Source organism: Apium graveolens, chromosome 4, assembly GCF_009905375.1.
Source record: "Apium graveolens cultivar Ventura chromosome 4, ASM990537v1, whole genome shotgun sequence".
Taxonomy (NCBI): Eukaryota; Viridiplantae; Streptophyta; class Magnoliopsida; order Apiales; family Apiaceae; genus Apium; species Apium graveolens.
Window position 1 is genome coordinate 131,840,904 of NC_133650.1, and position 16,721 is coordinate 131,857,624.

The window sequence follows — 16,721 nt, forward strand, 5'->3', positions numbered from 1 at the left end:
CTCCCTTGATGCTGAGGCATTTACTCACCCTGTTCCAGCTTATCAACTTCTAGCTGAACAGGGCAATGACAATGCAGAAAGGATGCTCAATCTGGTGCATACCACACAGTCTATGATAAGAGCTAAGGATGCCATCATAGGTTTGCCCTTTACAGCTGGTGATGTGGATTATGAGACTGGTGGCTCAGCTAATTTCTTTGGTGATGAAAGTGGGGATAGTGAAGATGAAGCAATGGACATAGGGGGAGAAGTATGTTCCAGTTCAAGATCAGGTATGCCATCATGGGCATTTTCAAAGCACTGTGATGAGTACTACTTCAAGACAACCCCGATCCAACTAATCAATCAGAAAAATACTGCTCTTCAAACCACTTTAAATGCCAGCACCAAGAAGCTCCTTCAGGCACATCAAGCCTCTCTGCAACTTCAACAAATTCAAGGCTTCCAACATGCTAGGGATGTAAACACCATCAAGGGTGATGTTGAGGAGATCAAGAAGGCCATTTCAGACAAGATGGATTCTAAGCTTCCAGAAGCTACAATGCTTGACATCAAGAGGCAATTAAGGAAAAATTCTGATCTTGCAACAAGATAGATGCCTTGGATACAAGAATGTCAGCCATGGAAGCATCTTTAATAGCCATTCATATTCATCAAGCCCAACAGACAGATTTACTTCAAAAACTGGTGGCTGCTTAAACCCCCTCATCTACTCAACTTGATGATAACAAAAAGGGAGAAAAAGGACCAAGTGAGGGGGAGAAGCTTCAAATACAAATCAATAAAGTAATTGTGCCTTCAAATACTATCTCAAAGCCACCAGTTACAGACAGTATAGATCTGATAAATGCAGCAGCAGCCAACTTTAGAGTAGCTGATATGAAACAGTTGAAGTCAATCAACTGGGAGAGGATTGATGAGGATATACAAAAGAAGTTTGGACTAGTCAAGGAGCCAGTAAAGTCAGCCATCCATCACTCTCAAGTCAAGCAAATTTCTGTGAATGAGATGAGCATGAACTATCTAGAAAGGGGACAATCATCCTGCATCAAATCTCCAAAGGCTGAAATAATTCTGAAACCAAGGGTGAACTATCCAAAATCATCATTGAAGAACCCTTTGGATACTGTGTATGAGACACCTAAGCCTGATGAAAAGAAACTTCTGTCAAGGTCAATTTCTTTCTACAAAGATCCAGCTGATTCAGCTTCGAAAAAGAGAATTGCTAAAATTTTCAGGAATGGGAAAGAAATTTGTGTGGTGGCTGGACATCCTCAATTTGCTCAAGAAAAGAGAGAAGAAAAGGCTAGATTGAAGCAGGAAAAGAAGCAAGCTGCTCTAGATGCTAAAAAGGCTAAACAAAAGAAAGAGCAAATTGCTATCTTGGCCAAGTTACATGCTGCAAATTCATCACAACAAATTCCTGCCCAGCCATCTGAAATCATTGAATCTCAAGATCCAAAGAAGCAAGTTGAACAACAGAAGAAATCTCCAAGAATCAAGAAATTGTCTAAAAAAAACAAAAGGAAACTGGACATTGTTGATAAGGAATTGGAGAATCAGTTTCCCAAGGAATCTACTCCAACTATGATCTGGAGCCTGATGATATAGACCAGTTCATGATGCAAGGAATTGATCAAAATCTGTCAGAAATGGTTGATGAGGAGGATTCAAGGAATCTGGATAATCCATATTTAACTTGATCTGTTGGTGGTGTTGTTGTTCTTAGCTTGGAACTGTTTTTTGTTTTTTTGTTTTTTTCTGGAGGTTTAATGATTTGTTAGGTTTTAGATATATCTGTGTTAAGATTTTTGCTCTGCTGTCAAGATGGTGCTCAGGGTGGTGGGTTGTTTATTATCTGGGTTTGTTGATTCTGCTGTTTTTGTTCAAAATTTGTTCAGCTGGAGAGGTTTTGAAGAATTGCAAGAGAGTTTGCAGACTCTGGAATTCTGTCTGGCTGGTTTTTTTGTTGTTGGAGGCTGTTGATTCTGGTTTGGGCCAGTTTATTTTTCTGTGGATGTTTCTTTATGGGTTGTTTTGGGCTTGTTGGATTTTAGTCAGATGTCTAGTCTTTGATTTAATTAGTTGGGCCCTGCTTTGGTTTGTTGGGCTGTTTTTGGTTTCTGTCAGGCTGGTTGTTATGGGTTGGTGTCTCCGGTTGGGCCTGGTGCCTTGGTTCTGGGCCAGCTGGAGGCTGTCCAGATCTCTAGTTCTGGGCCTGCTGTTTTGTTTAGTTGGGTTGAGGGTTCTGGTCTTGGATCTTTGGAGCTTGGATAGTGCGCTTAGGAGCTTTTTAGGTTGGGTTGGTTTTTGGGCTGGTTGTGTTTGGTGTTTTGTCTTGGGAGCCCAAGTTTCCACTTGTTGGACTTGGTTTTTTCTTTTTATTTCTATTTTTGGTCCTTTTCTTTATTTCTTTTGGAGGCTTGTTCCATAGAAATATTGAATGGGACCACCCCTTGTAAATTTTTCTCTCTTTTAGTTTAATATACGAGGCTTAGACCTCATTTACCCAAAAAAAAACTACAACTCAAGCATCAAAACCCTCTGTGGTATTTGAAGATATCAAGGTGGTGGATCCTTACAGGAACATTTATGGTGAACCTATTGTGCCTAAGGATGAGCCAATAGAATGGGAAAACATACCAATTCCTGACTTCAATCTGCCAATCCTTAACAAGCCAAAAAGAACAAAGTCAAGAGCAGTCAAGAAAGTGAAGTTGTCACCTCTCAAATTCAAATCTCTAGTCAAAGCTCAATCTAAAGTCAATAAGGGAGATTACCTGTACTTATGTGACATCAAGGAGTTTTCTGATTTAAACCTCTATCTAGATGAACTGGATGAAGTGAGAGGAATTGATGCATACAAAAACCTACCTGAAAGGTTAGTGTTCAAGTACAAGGGAGGAAAGGAGATTCAGTGGCCACTTCACAGGATCCTTCAAGAAAGCCAAGCTGTACTGATTAAGGTTTATTCATCTTTCAAGAAGAACTTTGGGTTTAATGTTACAGCAAGAATATTGGTTCTGAAAAAGATTGAAGAACTAAGGAGTGTTAGAGCTAAAGATGCACTCCCAAAGACTCTAATCATCCCTTACACAGGGAGAAGAGTGCATCTAAGGCCCTACTGGCTGATGGAATTCATGGATGACAAAGGAGTGAGAAGATTTTTCAGATTAGAAGACCAATTGAGCATCTCTAGCAATGAGACTCTCTTGGAAATGCAAGAAAAGCTAAATCTCTCAGAATCTGATGAACTGGAATTCCACAGGCAGCTCCAAAATCAGATTGAATAAAACAACAGAAAGCTTGGAAAGAGATCCAGACCTTCAAGGAACTAGATAAATATGCTCAGGCTAGAGGAGCATCTTGAAAATGACTGTGAGCAAAACTTTGTACATTTTGTTAATTGAAGCACTTTTCAGTATTATCTACTTTCTCTTAAAGTTGTATTTTTAGGGTGTTTTGTTATCATCAAGTATCTCTTAATTTATGGCTACAATTCTAGTAGACATAGATTGGGGGAGATTGTTGTGTATATGTTGTGTACTTGATGATTTCATGAACAAAATACCTTGGTAGATTTTACTTAGTGAAAATGTAGCACTCGACGGATAAGAATTATAGTCCCGACATATAACTCATTTTAGTCTCGACGGATGATGACTTATTATCCATCGAGTGAGTAGCTTATGTAACAATAAGTCTGTAGCACATTTCTGCATACACATTGTTTAGAATCTGTAGTAGTTCCTAAGTCATGTTGACTGTAACTAGATATGCAGAATAGGTTGATTAATTGTACATAGATGATGTATTTTAATTCTGCATAAATGAAATGATGTCAAGTGCCTGATTGCTACCCGACGAATAAACAACAATGAATTCGACAGATGATCAACAACCCGACGGATGATCATTAACTCGACGGATGATCATAAACCCGACGGATAAAGAATTCAAATATTTGTTGACAGTGACAACACAGTCACATGCGTCGAGTGTATGCAAATGGAATGTGGTAGCCTATTCAACTGGGTTTCCGAGGACAAAGAAGCTTTGTCATTCCATGCTATTATGAAGATATTCAAAGATGCTGGAATAGAGTAATGAAGTAGCATTGTATTAGACTTGATAGTTTTTGTTTTATTATCTTGTCTTGTTGCTTTGTAATCTTGGTGATATATAAACCAAGAAGCAGCAAATAGAATAGTAACTAAGGAACTAAGAAACTCAGATAGAGAGAGAGAGGGAAATATTTGTAAGCTGCATTCTTAGCATTTCTCTCATTCTTAGTTGTTATCATTTTGTAAGCAGTTGTGAGCTTTTTGCACACAGAGTTCTCTCGATATATATTATATATCTCTGGTGGAATCATTCAAATCCACCATAAAGTTTTTAAAGACTCATGTTTTTAATTACTTGTGTTTTGATTCATTTCAAGTAACTATTCTGCATTCTGCTAATCAATTCACACTTATATATATATATATAAGTTAGAACATTTTTATTCAAGAAAAAGTTTCAAAAATTCCATTCAACCCCCCTTCTGTAATTCTTGTTACATTGTTAAGGGACTAACAGACATAAAAAGGTATGTAGATACCTTGAACTTCTAGTGAGAAGCTCAAAAAAAAGTGAGGGGCGGGAACCCCTGGGCAACCACCTCCAGGCCAACCAAGAAGTGGCCGACCAGGAGGTAGCCGACCAGGAGGGTCTCCTCCAAACTGGCCTAGCAGCCCACAATTGGTGGCATGAGGCCGAGCAGAGCCTCCTGCTCAGGAGGTTTTGCTCAATCCCGACGACCCCCCTTCGAAAATTTTGAAAAATTTCGAAAAAATCAGAAAAATTTTGAAATTTTTTAAATTTTCAGAATTTTAAGATTAAGCCCAGATTAGGGCCGATTAGTGAAATTAAGCCCCGATTAGGGCTGATTAATGTATATTAGGCGTAATTAACTCAAATTAGGGATAATTAGTGATTTGTATGATGAAATTAGCCCAGATTAGGGCCGTTTAACCCATTCGCTCCTATAATTAGTGTAAATTAAGGTAATTAGTGTCTTATGCATACTGATTAGTCTTAATTAGCCCTGATTATGACAGATTAGCCTCGATTAAGGCCAATTAGTGCATTGTAGCTTAAAATTAGGCTCTTTCAAGCCTAATTAGCAACTTGTACATGGAAATTAGCCCTGATTAGGGTCGATTAGCCCCAATTAGGGCCAGTTAGCAGCTTTCACTCTATAATTAACCTTGATGAAGGTTAAGGGGTGATAAACGCTCGCTTTATAGTCCCAATTAGGACCGTTTAGTGTTGAACACCATTCAAATAGCCCCTATGAGGGCCTTAAGTGTGTATGCTCACACTAATAAGCCATTGTAAACGTGTAGGTCGTTCCACACTTTACGATAACGCGGAGATACCCATGAAGGGCTGATACCCATGAAGGGCCGATACCCGAGAAGGGCCAAAAGTACCCCGAGTCGCGAATAGACCAATAACTTCCACGAAAACTCAAGCAGTATTCACGGAAGTTGGGGGGCAAATGATATTGATAGTAAATACATCCTAAAGACACATTAAATGTCGCATTAATTACACTTGGGCTTCTTGTCCGAAAAGTCCAACACAGACCTGTCTGGTCCAAACTTCATAGCAGGCATGTCTGGTCCAAAGTTCCGTAACAGGCCCATGACGGCCCAAACAACCAAGGCCTATCAGCGGAGGTCGTCCAAGTCCACGAACACGAGCTGATCACAGACTAGACCCAATACGGCTGGAAGAGCAGAGACATGTGTTCTAAACGGACTCAAAGTCCTACACAGAATGTTCTGGAACTCCTTCCTCAATAGGACTCCTAATCACCATCTAAGTTGGAGACTTGTCCACCAAGTCTCCCAACAGAAGTCTAACCATAGACTCAACTCTATATAAAGAGCTCTACCCTCAACCTAGAACTACGTTTTTGGCTTGATTCTTTACAACACAGAGATACGTATGCATCTTGCAAGAATCGATAGTCCCGAACGCAAGAGCAGCCATTAAAACTCGAAACTCACCAACCCTAGCATTAAATACTTAAGTACTCAGGTTTTTATTCCACAACGTTAATCAATGCCATCACCATAACCAAATTAAAGGTTATTTAGTGTAAACATGCCACAGATGTTTGTTAACCAACTCACGTTTATTGCTGATATGTTTGATGTCTATTGCCGAAGCTGATCTTGTTGATGCCAAGCTTTTGCTTAGGTTACCGATGGATCATATATATGAGCTGATACCAGTGATGTCTTTGGTGATTATCGCGGTACTTGCATAAAGTTTGGAGGAAAGTCTGTACGAAAGTCTGTAAACTGACATATTTTCTAGTTTCCTGTCCTGATATCAGTTTGCAATATTTTAAGCACTCTAGGCTTGGTATTGCCTACAATACTAATGTACATACATGACCTTAGTCAGTCACACTATCTATAAGAGAATGAATGCAACGAATTTAATGAAATCAGAAGTAAACAATGCTAGGTAGGAAGAAGATTTGAGAAAATAGGGAGTACACATTTTCTATGAGAATTTGCGAAGAGAATGGGTAATGACGGAGAATGGAACATTTCCAGATCTGCCCTGGTATGTGAAAAAAAATATTTTTGAAGACCTTACCTGATAGAATTCTCAGAACAATTTGCATATGATGTTTTTATCTGCAACAATTTCTCTATTTTTATCACTTGCCCGCGCTAGTAGGATACTCTTGGTAACACTCTTGGTAGTAGTACATTTTAATTCTTCTTCATACAAAATGACACAATAATTATACCATGGAGCTTAGTTCTATAGCGAGTTATCAGCTTACAGGCCTCTTGATCCAGGAATATCTATCCAGTGCAATTGAAGTTCTAGTTCACCTTGCTCAACATTTCGAAGTCTAAGAATCATGTTCTGTATAACCTTGTCATCTTCCCACGTAATATTGCTCTCTTCCGCCAACCAGTTCTCTCTGTTTGGTTTCACTTTTGTGATGATGGTTCCGTTAGGGAGGCTTTCTAACCGCATTTTGACAGCTTCTAGAAACGGGTTAATATCCAGTTGTGCATCACCCATTTTGTCATCAAGGGAGAATGTATCTTGGTCATAAACTTGCTAACAAATAATTAAAAAAGAAAAATGATTTAAATGTTTTACTAATGAAATGTTCTCAACTAACGTATATGTCAATAAAGTAGAAATAATAAAATATGCATACCAGCTTAACTGGGAGGATTGGATCTGTAACAGTTAGTGTAAGATCTTCATTCCACTCAGGATTGATACTCTTAGAAATGACACTTGTTTTCAGCTTCTGCTTCAACATGGAACAATCAATACTTGGTACTTAGAAAAACAGTTTACATATACCTAATATATTAGTAGTACTTAGTAACTATCATATTTGCGCCAAAAAACACATTTGATTATTTCAGTAAAACATGATATATGTAGCTAATAACTCATTACTTTCCCCAAAAAGACAGAGTTACAAGAGTTTAAAGAACTCCCAAGTATACTTGTCTTAACTTAAGTAGAAGATCTTCCTCTCTTCCGGGTACCAAGCGACATAGTTATTAGTTCCCCTAGCCCTTGTGATCTTCTATAATTTTTCATATCATGATTTCTTTATTACTAATTATGTCTTCCTTTTTAAAGCGATAATGCAACACAGAAAAATTAAGAGGGCGTAGATTGTAGAAGCCCCCATCAGTCACTTTGAATAACAGTCTATCGTCGAAGATAACAATTAAGTGAAACTTAATTTGGACAATTTGTGCTACCCTGCTGCAGGTCAAATCAAAATATAGAAACTTAAATTACATGAATCACTAATTTACAAGCGAGATGGTTTGACAAAGTCTCGAGTTAACAGAAAGCTGATACTAGTAAAACTGTAAAAGAATACAAGGAAAAGACAGAGATTGTGAGAAAAAGAAAACCTGTTTGCCCATCCGAACAATAACATAAGGATCACTGCTTAGGGTATCTCTTACAGCAAGACTGATGCCTCTTTTAATGCGAATTCTAAGTAGACCCAAAAAGTTCTCCATCTTATATTGATATATATTTTCAACTCAAATATTATTTCGACGATAAATCTCTCTCTGTGTGTGGTGTTTTGTTACAGAGTCGCAGAGGAAATGCTAGCTAGCTTAATAATGAAGCTTAAATGGACCAAGACTTTGAAGAAAAAAAGAGAGGAATAGATCATTGATGTTAGTATTGTTTAAGGCGGGTTCGTGCTTCTTCCATATACAACGTAGAAAAACCATGACTTTTCTTTGAACTTGTCAAGTCAAGAAGCCTTGTTACGCCGCTGCATTTGACTAAAATAAAAATAACTAGTTCTCTGCGTGACCGAAATAACTGTCCATGACGATTCGGATAACTGGTTCGATTTCGTATCGGATCAATTTCGGATCGGATCTATTTTCGAATTATAATATATTTTAAGACCATTTAGATCGGATCGGATGTGATTCGATTCGGGTCTAATTCGGATTAAAATCGGATTAAGATCAGACAAAATTCAGTTCGGATAATATTCGGTTCGGATATTTTCGGGTCATAACTTATTTATTTTTTCAATTTTTGAGATTTAAAAATTATATTTTTTATTTAATTTAGTATTTTTAATATAATATAATATAATACACTTTTATAAAAGAAAATGATTAAATAAGTATGTTATCATAAACATAAAATTGTTTAAAGTATAAATTTTACTTATTTCGGGTCATATTTGGTTCAGGTAATATATTATTCGGTTTTAATCAGTTCAAAATTATAATCGGATCTTGTATTTCAGATCAATTTCGGTTAAATATTCGGTTCAAATAATTTTCGAATCGGTTTAAATCGGTTTTCGGATAATTATCAAATTGTATGATTCGGATCTCGGATCGAATCTCGGTTTCATAAATTTCGATTCGATTTTTCGGATCAAGACCCATTTAACCATGCCTAGTCCAGCCACCCTAATTTTGAAGTGGTCAAGGGTTCAAACATTGTGTGCCTATAAATTCATTTTGGGAGAAAAAAGGAAATGACTGACCAATGAACTTGTACACAATAATCTCAGAATTTTTATAAAAATAGTAGAATCTCCCGTATTATATACTATTCTTTTTGGAAAATTTAGTATATTAAGGAAAATGTTAGTTGAATAAAATTTTCTACCAAATATTTAATGCATTGAAATTTGAGATTTGAGTTAAATTTTAAAAAGTCAAATCTTGAAATTAATAAATAATTTGAGATTTGAGTTATATTTTAAAAAGTCAAATCTTGAGAATAATAAATTTAGGGAATGTTTTGAAAAACTACCTTTAAATTTGTATTGAAAAAAGAGATAGGCAAATAATTTGAGACAATTTTTTTAAAAAAGGACATCTATATTGGGACGGAGGTAGTAGCTTATATGTATAATAAATATTAGTATAAATTAAATTTACTAGCTTACAGCCCGTGCAATGCACGGGTCTTAGTTAATATTTATATATTTTCATTTATATTTTATGTAAATTTATTAAAATTTTATATAAATAATTAAATATTAAATAATGATTATATAATTATATTTTCATTGCGTATAATTTGAAGTTAAGTTCAAATAGTATAATTAGTATATGATTGATGAGATCTATGTTAATGTTTGTTGTTAGTGAGATTCGAATCTGAAAAGCTATATGTATCTTTATACATAATAATATAAATGTTTGTTGTTAATGGGATTCGAACTTGAGAATTTATATGTGTTAGATATATTTGATAATGTCATGTCTAATATGATTTGTGTTTAGTTTTCAGATCTTACTTAAACAGGACAAATCAGTACTTAACTGAATATCAACACTTATACTGAAGTCAGAATTTAAGTTATCAGTACTTAAGATTCAGGAGATATTTATCAGGAGATAATATCATAACTTAAAGGAAACTTTCAGATAAGGAAGGCGGCTGATTGAAAGGAAAGAAGATCAAGACAAACGCAAGAAAAGATATGCATGAAGAAGGAATTCTGTGAAGAATGGAATACTTGGAAGAAAAGATATCTGATTGATATATTTTATGAAGCAGAATTATATTCCATATTAATTAGCGATTATCTTGTAACTGTGTAGTATATAAACACATATATAGGGTTTACACTATAAATGATATCATTATCGACAATATTATTCATTGTAACCCTAGCAGCTCTCGTGATATTTGTTCATCACTAAGAGAGGACAGTTCTACATTGTAACAGAGTTTAATAAAGTTTGTTTTGTTAGATATATTTGATAATGTCATGACTAATATGATTTATGTTTAGTTTTCAGATCTTACTTAAACAGGACAAATCAGTACTTAACTGAAATCAGCACTTATACTGAAGTCAGAACTTAAGTCATCAGTACTTAAGGTTCAGGAGATATTTATCAGAAGATAATATCAGGACTTAAAGGAAATGTTCAGATAAGGAAGGCGGCTGATTAAAGGAAGAGAAGATCGAGACAAACGTAAGAAGAGATATGCATGAAGAATGAATTCTATGATGAATAGAATACTTGGAAGAAAAGATATCTGATTGATATATTTTAAGAAGTAGAATTATATTCCATAACAATTAGCGATTATCTTGTAACTATAAGTGTTATCATTATCGAGAATATTATTCATTGTAACCCTAGCAGCTCTCGTGATATTTGTTCGTCACTGCGAGAGAACAATTCCGCATTATAACAGAGTTTATTGCTTTGAATAAAGTCTGTTTTTCTGTTACTTGTGTTATTAGAATTCGATTTGATTGTGCTATACACTGTATTCAACCCCCTTCTACAGTGTGTGTGACCTATCAAGTGGTATCAGAGCCTATCTGTTAACACACAAACAGTTTAAGATCCAAAAACAATCATGTCTGAAGTAGAAACTCCAACTAAGCCCACCAAAACTGAAGAACCTCCAAAGACACAAATCCATAGTCGATATGAGACTATTAGAGTTCCCATTCTGAAGCCATCTGAATATCCCGTATGGAAGGTGAGGATGACCATATTTCCTGAAAACAACTGGTCCAGAATATCTTGACAGAATCAATGAAGGGCCTCACAAACCAACCAAGCTCGATGTTGCAGTTGCAGGTGAAGCAGCAAAGTCAGTACCAAAGGAGAAGAGCGACTACACTGCCGAAGATATCGCTTCAATTGCTAAGGATGCTAAGGTACGACACTTACTGCATAGTGCCATTGATAATGTAATGTCAAATAGGGTAATTAACTGCAAGACTGCAAAGGAGATATGGGATGCCTTGGAAACAAGGTGTCAGGGAACTGATTCGATTAAGAAGAACAGGAAAACAATACTCACTCAAGAGTATGAACACTTTGACTCAAAGGTTAATGAGTCATTGAATGATTTATATGACAGATTTGTCAAACTTTTGAACGATTTGTCACTGGTTGATAAGGAGTATGATCTTGAAGATTCAAACCTTAAATTCCTGTTAGCTCTTCCTGAAAGCTGGGATTTGAAGGAAACAACTATAAGAGACAACTATAATCTTGATGAAATGACTCTTGATGAAATTTATGTGATGCTCAAGACTCATGAACTTGAGATGGAACAAAGAAGCAAGAGGAAAGGAGGAAAGTCAAGGACAGTTGCTCTTAAGGCTGCAGAAGAATCCCCCAAGGCAACTACCTCAAGGAAAGGCAAGGGAAAAGCGCTCATCACAAAGACTGATACTGAGTTATCAAGTTCTGATAGTGATGATGACTCAGAATCTGAAAGTTTTCCTGAGACGGATGTTGATGAAGAGATGATGAAGCTGTGTGCTCTTATGGTGAAAGGAATCACAAAGATTGCATACAGGAAGTTCAGGAAGGGAAAGAAGTTTTCCAGGAAAGGTGCAAGTTCTGATAAGAAGAATTTCAGAAAATCTGAAGGCAAATGAGGGAAGTCTGAAAGAGGAGATTACACAAATGTCAAATGCTACAATTGTGGTGAGAAAGGCCACATATCTCCTGATTGCAAGAAAGTGAAGAGTGACAAAGGCAAGGCTCTTGTCACAAAGAAGAAAAACTGGACAGATACCTCAGATTCTGAAAGTGAGGAGAATTATGCCTTGATGGCAAATGCTGATATAGCCTGTGCTGAAAGCAGTTCTAAAGCTGCTGAGTTAAAGGTACCTCAAACTACTTATGCCTTTCATACTGATGATATTAATGAGTTGAGAAGATATCTTAAAACCATGTTCATTAGCTATAGAGATCAAACTTTAACATTTGAAAGATTAACTTCTGAAAATCTTGCTAGTAAAAAGAGGAATGATTATTTAGAAAAAGAGTTAGTCATGTTCCATCAAACTCAGAAAGATAGAGATGATGTTTTCTATGTTAGGGATGAATTACTTAAAATGAATGAATCTCTAAAAACTGAGTTAGAGAAGGAAAAAGAGATTATCAGGACTTGGACTAACTCTGGCAGAACAACTCAGAATTTGTTAAGTAGTGGAAATTGGAAAGAGGGCTTAGGTTATGGAGATGATAAGAATGATAAAGGAACTGTAGAAATTAAGCCTATAGTTGTTAAACAAAAATCAAAGTTAAAACCTGTTAAATTTGTAGTTGTAAAGTCTTATACTGAGAAATCAGAAGTTAAAAAGGAATTAACTTCTGACAAACTAAAACAGGAAAAGACAATTGAAGTAAACGTAGGCTTAATGACAAAGAAGCAGCTTAAGCATAAGCTGAAAGAATTTAAGAATGCAAACAAGGTAAAATCACCTAGGAAAAATAGGAATGGAAAGGAAGGTGTGAATAAAAGCAATGATTATAAGCCTGTTCCTGATGCTCCTAGAAAAACATGTCATAACTGTGGAAGTTCTAACCATCTGGCTTCTTTTTGCAGGAAGAATAAGAACATAAACTCCTTACCTTCAAAGTCAGGAGTTAAGAGTCAGTATGTTAGATATAAGCCACAAAATCCTTATTTTTATTGTGGTAGTTTATGGCATTCTATTTATACTTATAAGGAATATCATAGTTTGTACTATGATTATTATCAATTAAAACCTTCTTTAAAGAAAGTTAGCATTGTTCCTTCTAGTATAAGTTCTGATACAAAGTCTGATAGTGTAAATGCTGATAAGAAAAATGTTAACATAAACTCTGATGCTAAATCCGCTGCAAATGTTAACAAACTTAATAAGGCCACAGGATCCAAGCAAGTCTGGGTCCTTAAAACTAATCATTAGTGGTCGTTGTGATTGCAGGGCAACAGGAAAAACATCCTAGTTCTGGATAGTGGATGTTCAGGACATATGACTGGAAATAAAGCCCTGTTATCAGACTTTGTGGAGAAGGCTGGCCCAAGTGTTTCTTATGGAGATGGCAACATTGGAAAAACATTGGGATATGGCAATATCAATCTTGGGAATGTCATCATTAAAGAAGTAGCTCTGGTCTCAGGACTTAAACACAATCTGCTGAGTGTTAGTCAAATCTGTGACAGAGGTTATCATGTGGATTTCTTTGAAGAACACTGTGAAGTTGTAAGTAAATTTACAGGCAAAGTTGTTCTGCAAGGATACAGGCGTGGTAACATTTATAAAGCCAAGCTTTCAACAAGTACCGGTGGTTCTGCAATCTGTCTGATGAGTAGAGCATCAATTGAAGAAAGCTGGAAATGGCACAAGAAACTCTCTCATTTAAATTTCAATAATATAAATGAACTGGTCAAGAAAGATCTTGTGAGAGGACTGCCAAAGTCAGTATTTGTTCCTGATGGCCTTTGTGATTCTTGTAAGAAGGCTAAACAAAGGAAATCTTCATTCAAGAGCAAGACTGAATCATCAATTCTTGAGCCTTATCACCTACTACATGTTGATCTATTTGGTCCAGTGAATGTCATGTCTATTGCAAAGAAGAAATATGCTATGGTCATAGTAGATGAGTTCACCAGATACACATGGGTGTATTTCTTGCACACTAAAAGTGAAACTCCATCTATCTTGATTGATCATGTCAAGCAACTGGATAAATTGGTCAAAGCTTCTGTGAAGATAATAAGAAGTGATAATGGCACTGAGTTCAAGAATTTGATCATGGAAGAGTTCTGCAAAAACCATGGAATCAAGCAGGAATTTTCTGCTCCTGGAACTTCACAGCAAAATGGAGTTGTTGAAAGAAAGAATAGAACTCTTATTGAAGCTGCACGAACTATGCTTGATAAAGCAAAGCTACCAACCTATTTCTGGGCTGAAGCTGTGCAGACTGCTTGTTTTACTCAGAATGCAACACTCATTAACAAGCATGGAAAGACACCATATGAGATGGTGAAGAAAAATAAGCCAAATCTGAAGTATTTTCATGTATTTGGATGCAGGTGTTTTGTTCTTAAGACTCATCCTGAACAGCTATCCAAATTTTATCTAAAAGCTGATGAATGTATCTTTGTTAGATATCCACTTTCCACAAAAGCCTTCAGAGTCTATAACTTGAGAACAAGGGTGGTCATGGAATCTATCAATGTCTCTTTTGATGATAAGAAGATTACTGGACTTGAAGATTTCAATGATCATGATCAGCTGAGATTTGAAAATGAAGACTTAAATTCTGATACTGAAAATTCTGACAGTCTAAATCCTGATACTGCAAACTCTGATGGATTAAACTCTGATGTTATTGAAACTGTGGTGACTACGCCAAAGGAAGATGCACCTGTGTTGGGGGAGCATACTGAAGATACAACCACATCTCAAGAAGCATCAGAACATACAACTGGCTCTTCAAGTTCTGATTCGTCAAGTTCTGATAAGCCAAGTTCTGATAGTTCTGAAAACTTAAATTCTGAAGGATCCAACTCAGAGAGCATAGTTTCAGGGGGAGCATCATAAAATGTTGATGAAGATAGCATGGATCATGGGGGAGCATCTAGTTCTAGAGAAAACCTTCCATCTACAAGGAAGTGGACTAAATCACATACACCCGACTTAATTATTGGAAATCCCGATGCATGTGTCAGAACTAGAACATCTACTTCAAGTGAATGTCTTTACAATTCTTTTCTTTCTTAGACTGAACCAAAGAAAGTGGAAGAAGCTCTTTAAGATGCTAATTGGGTGCAAGCAATGCAGGAAGAGTTGAATAAATTTGAAAGAAACAAAGTCTGGACCCTAGTGCCAAGACCAAAGAACAGATCTGTTGTTGGTACAAAGTGGGTATTTAGAAACAAAACTGATAGTGATGGCATAATTACAAGGAATAAGGCAAGGCTGGTTGTAAAAGGATATTCTCAACAGGAGGGAATTGATTATGATGAAACATTTGCACCAGTTGCTAGACTGGAAGCCATAAGGATATTTTTGTCTTATGCTGCTCACAAAAAGTTTACTGTCTTTCAAATGGATGTGAAAAGTGCTTTTCTCAATGGAGAATTGGAAGAGGAAGTATATGTTGAACACCTCCAGGCTTTGTAGATCCCAAATATCCAAATCATGTATACAGGCTTGATAAAGCACTTTATGGCCTTAAGCAAGCTCCAAGAGCATGGTATGAGACTTTAGCTCAGTTTCTTCTGGAAAGTGGATTTAACAGAGGAACTATAGACAAAACACTGTTCTACCTCAACCATGGAAAGGACTTACTTCTAGTTCAGATATACGTTGATGATATCATCTTTGGTTCTACAAATAACAGACTTTGCAAGAAGTTTGCCAAACTGATTCAGTCAAGATATCAAATGAGTATGATGGGGGAACTTAGCTATTTTCTGGGCCTTCAAGTCAAGCAGAATGAAGAAGGCACTTTTATTTGTCAAACCAAGTACACCAGAAATTTGCTGAAGAAATTTGGAATGCAAGATTGTTCAAGTGCATCCACTCTCAAGGCCACTGCAACAAAACTGGATAAGGATACTGGTAAATCAATAGATATTACTGATTACAGAGGTATGATTGGCTCTCTACTCTATCTAACTGCTAGTAGACCTGATGTCATGTATGCTACCTGTCTTTGTGCAAGATTTCAAGCAGATCCAAGAGAACCTCACTTAACAGCTGTGAAAAGAATTTTCAAGTATCTTAAAGGAACAGCTGATCTGGGATTGTGGTATCCCAGAGAATCAGATTTTAAACTAATAGGTTACTCAGATGCAGATTTTGCAGGTTACAAAATTGACAGGAAAAGCACAAATGGAAGCTGCCAATTTCTTGGAGGCAGATTGGTTTCTTGGTTTAGCAAGAAACAAAAGTCAATTTCCATATCAACTGTAGAAGCATAATACATTGCTGCAGGAAGCTGTTGTGCATAAATTCTTTGGATGAAGAATCAGTTACTGGATTATGGGTTAACATATTTTAAAATCCATATTTACTGTGATAATCAAAGTGCTATTGCTATGACAGGTAATCCAGTTCAACACTCAATGATAAAGCACATCAGCATTAAGTGCCACTTCATAAAGGAACATGTGGATGAAGGTACAGTGGAATTGCACTTTGTTCCAACAGATCAACAACTAGCAGATATCTTCACAAAACCACCATGTGAAGCTACTTTTAAAAGATTGGTAAATGAACTTGGAATGGTTTCAAGTTCTTTCTCTAAATCTGCTTAGCTTTTGTTCTGATGCATCAGACTTTATGATCAGTATTTACAGATATTACTCTCTTTGTGTATTCTGTGCCTAATTAAAAATTGCTTAAGTAC

At 36.3% G+C, this 16,721-nt stretch overlaps 1 protein-coding gene across 1 annotated transcript; it reads right to left on the reverse strand.

Annotated features, from left to right (window-relative positions):
• Positions 1-6,630: 6,630 nt before the first annotated feature.
• LOC141719887 (protein C2-DOMAIN ABA-RELATED 4-like) lies at positions 6,631-8,323 on the reverse strand. Its single transcript, XM_074522249.1, has 3 exons — positions 7,968-8,323; positions 7,244-7,339; positions 6,631-7,140 (listed from the first exon to the last, which is right to left on the reverse strand). Exons 1-3 carry the CDS (start codon positions 8,076-8,078, stop codon positions 6,850-6,852), a joined length of 498 nt encoding a protein of 165 aa, XP_074378350.1. The 5' UTR covers positions 8,079-8,323; the 3' UTR covers positions 6,631-6,849.
• Positions 8,324-16,721: the final 8,398 nt, after the last annotated feature.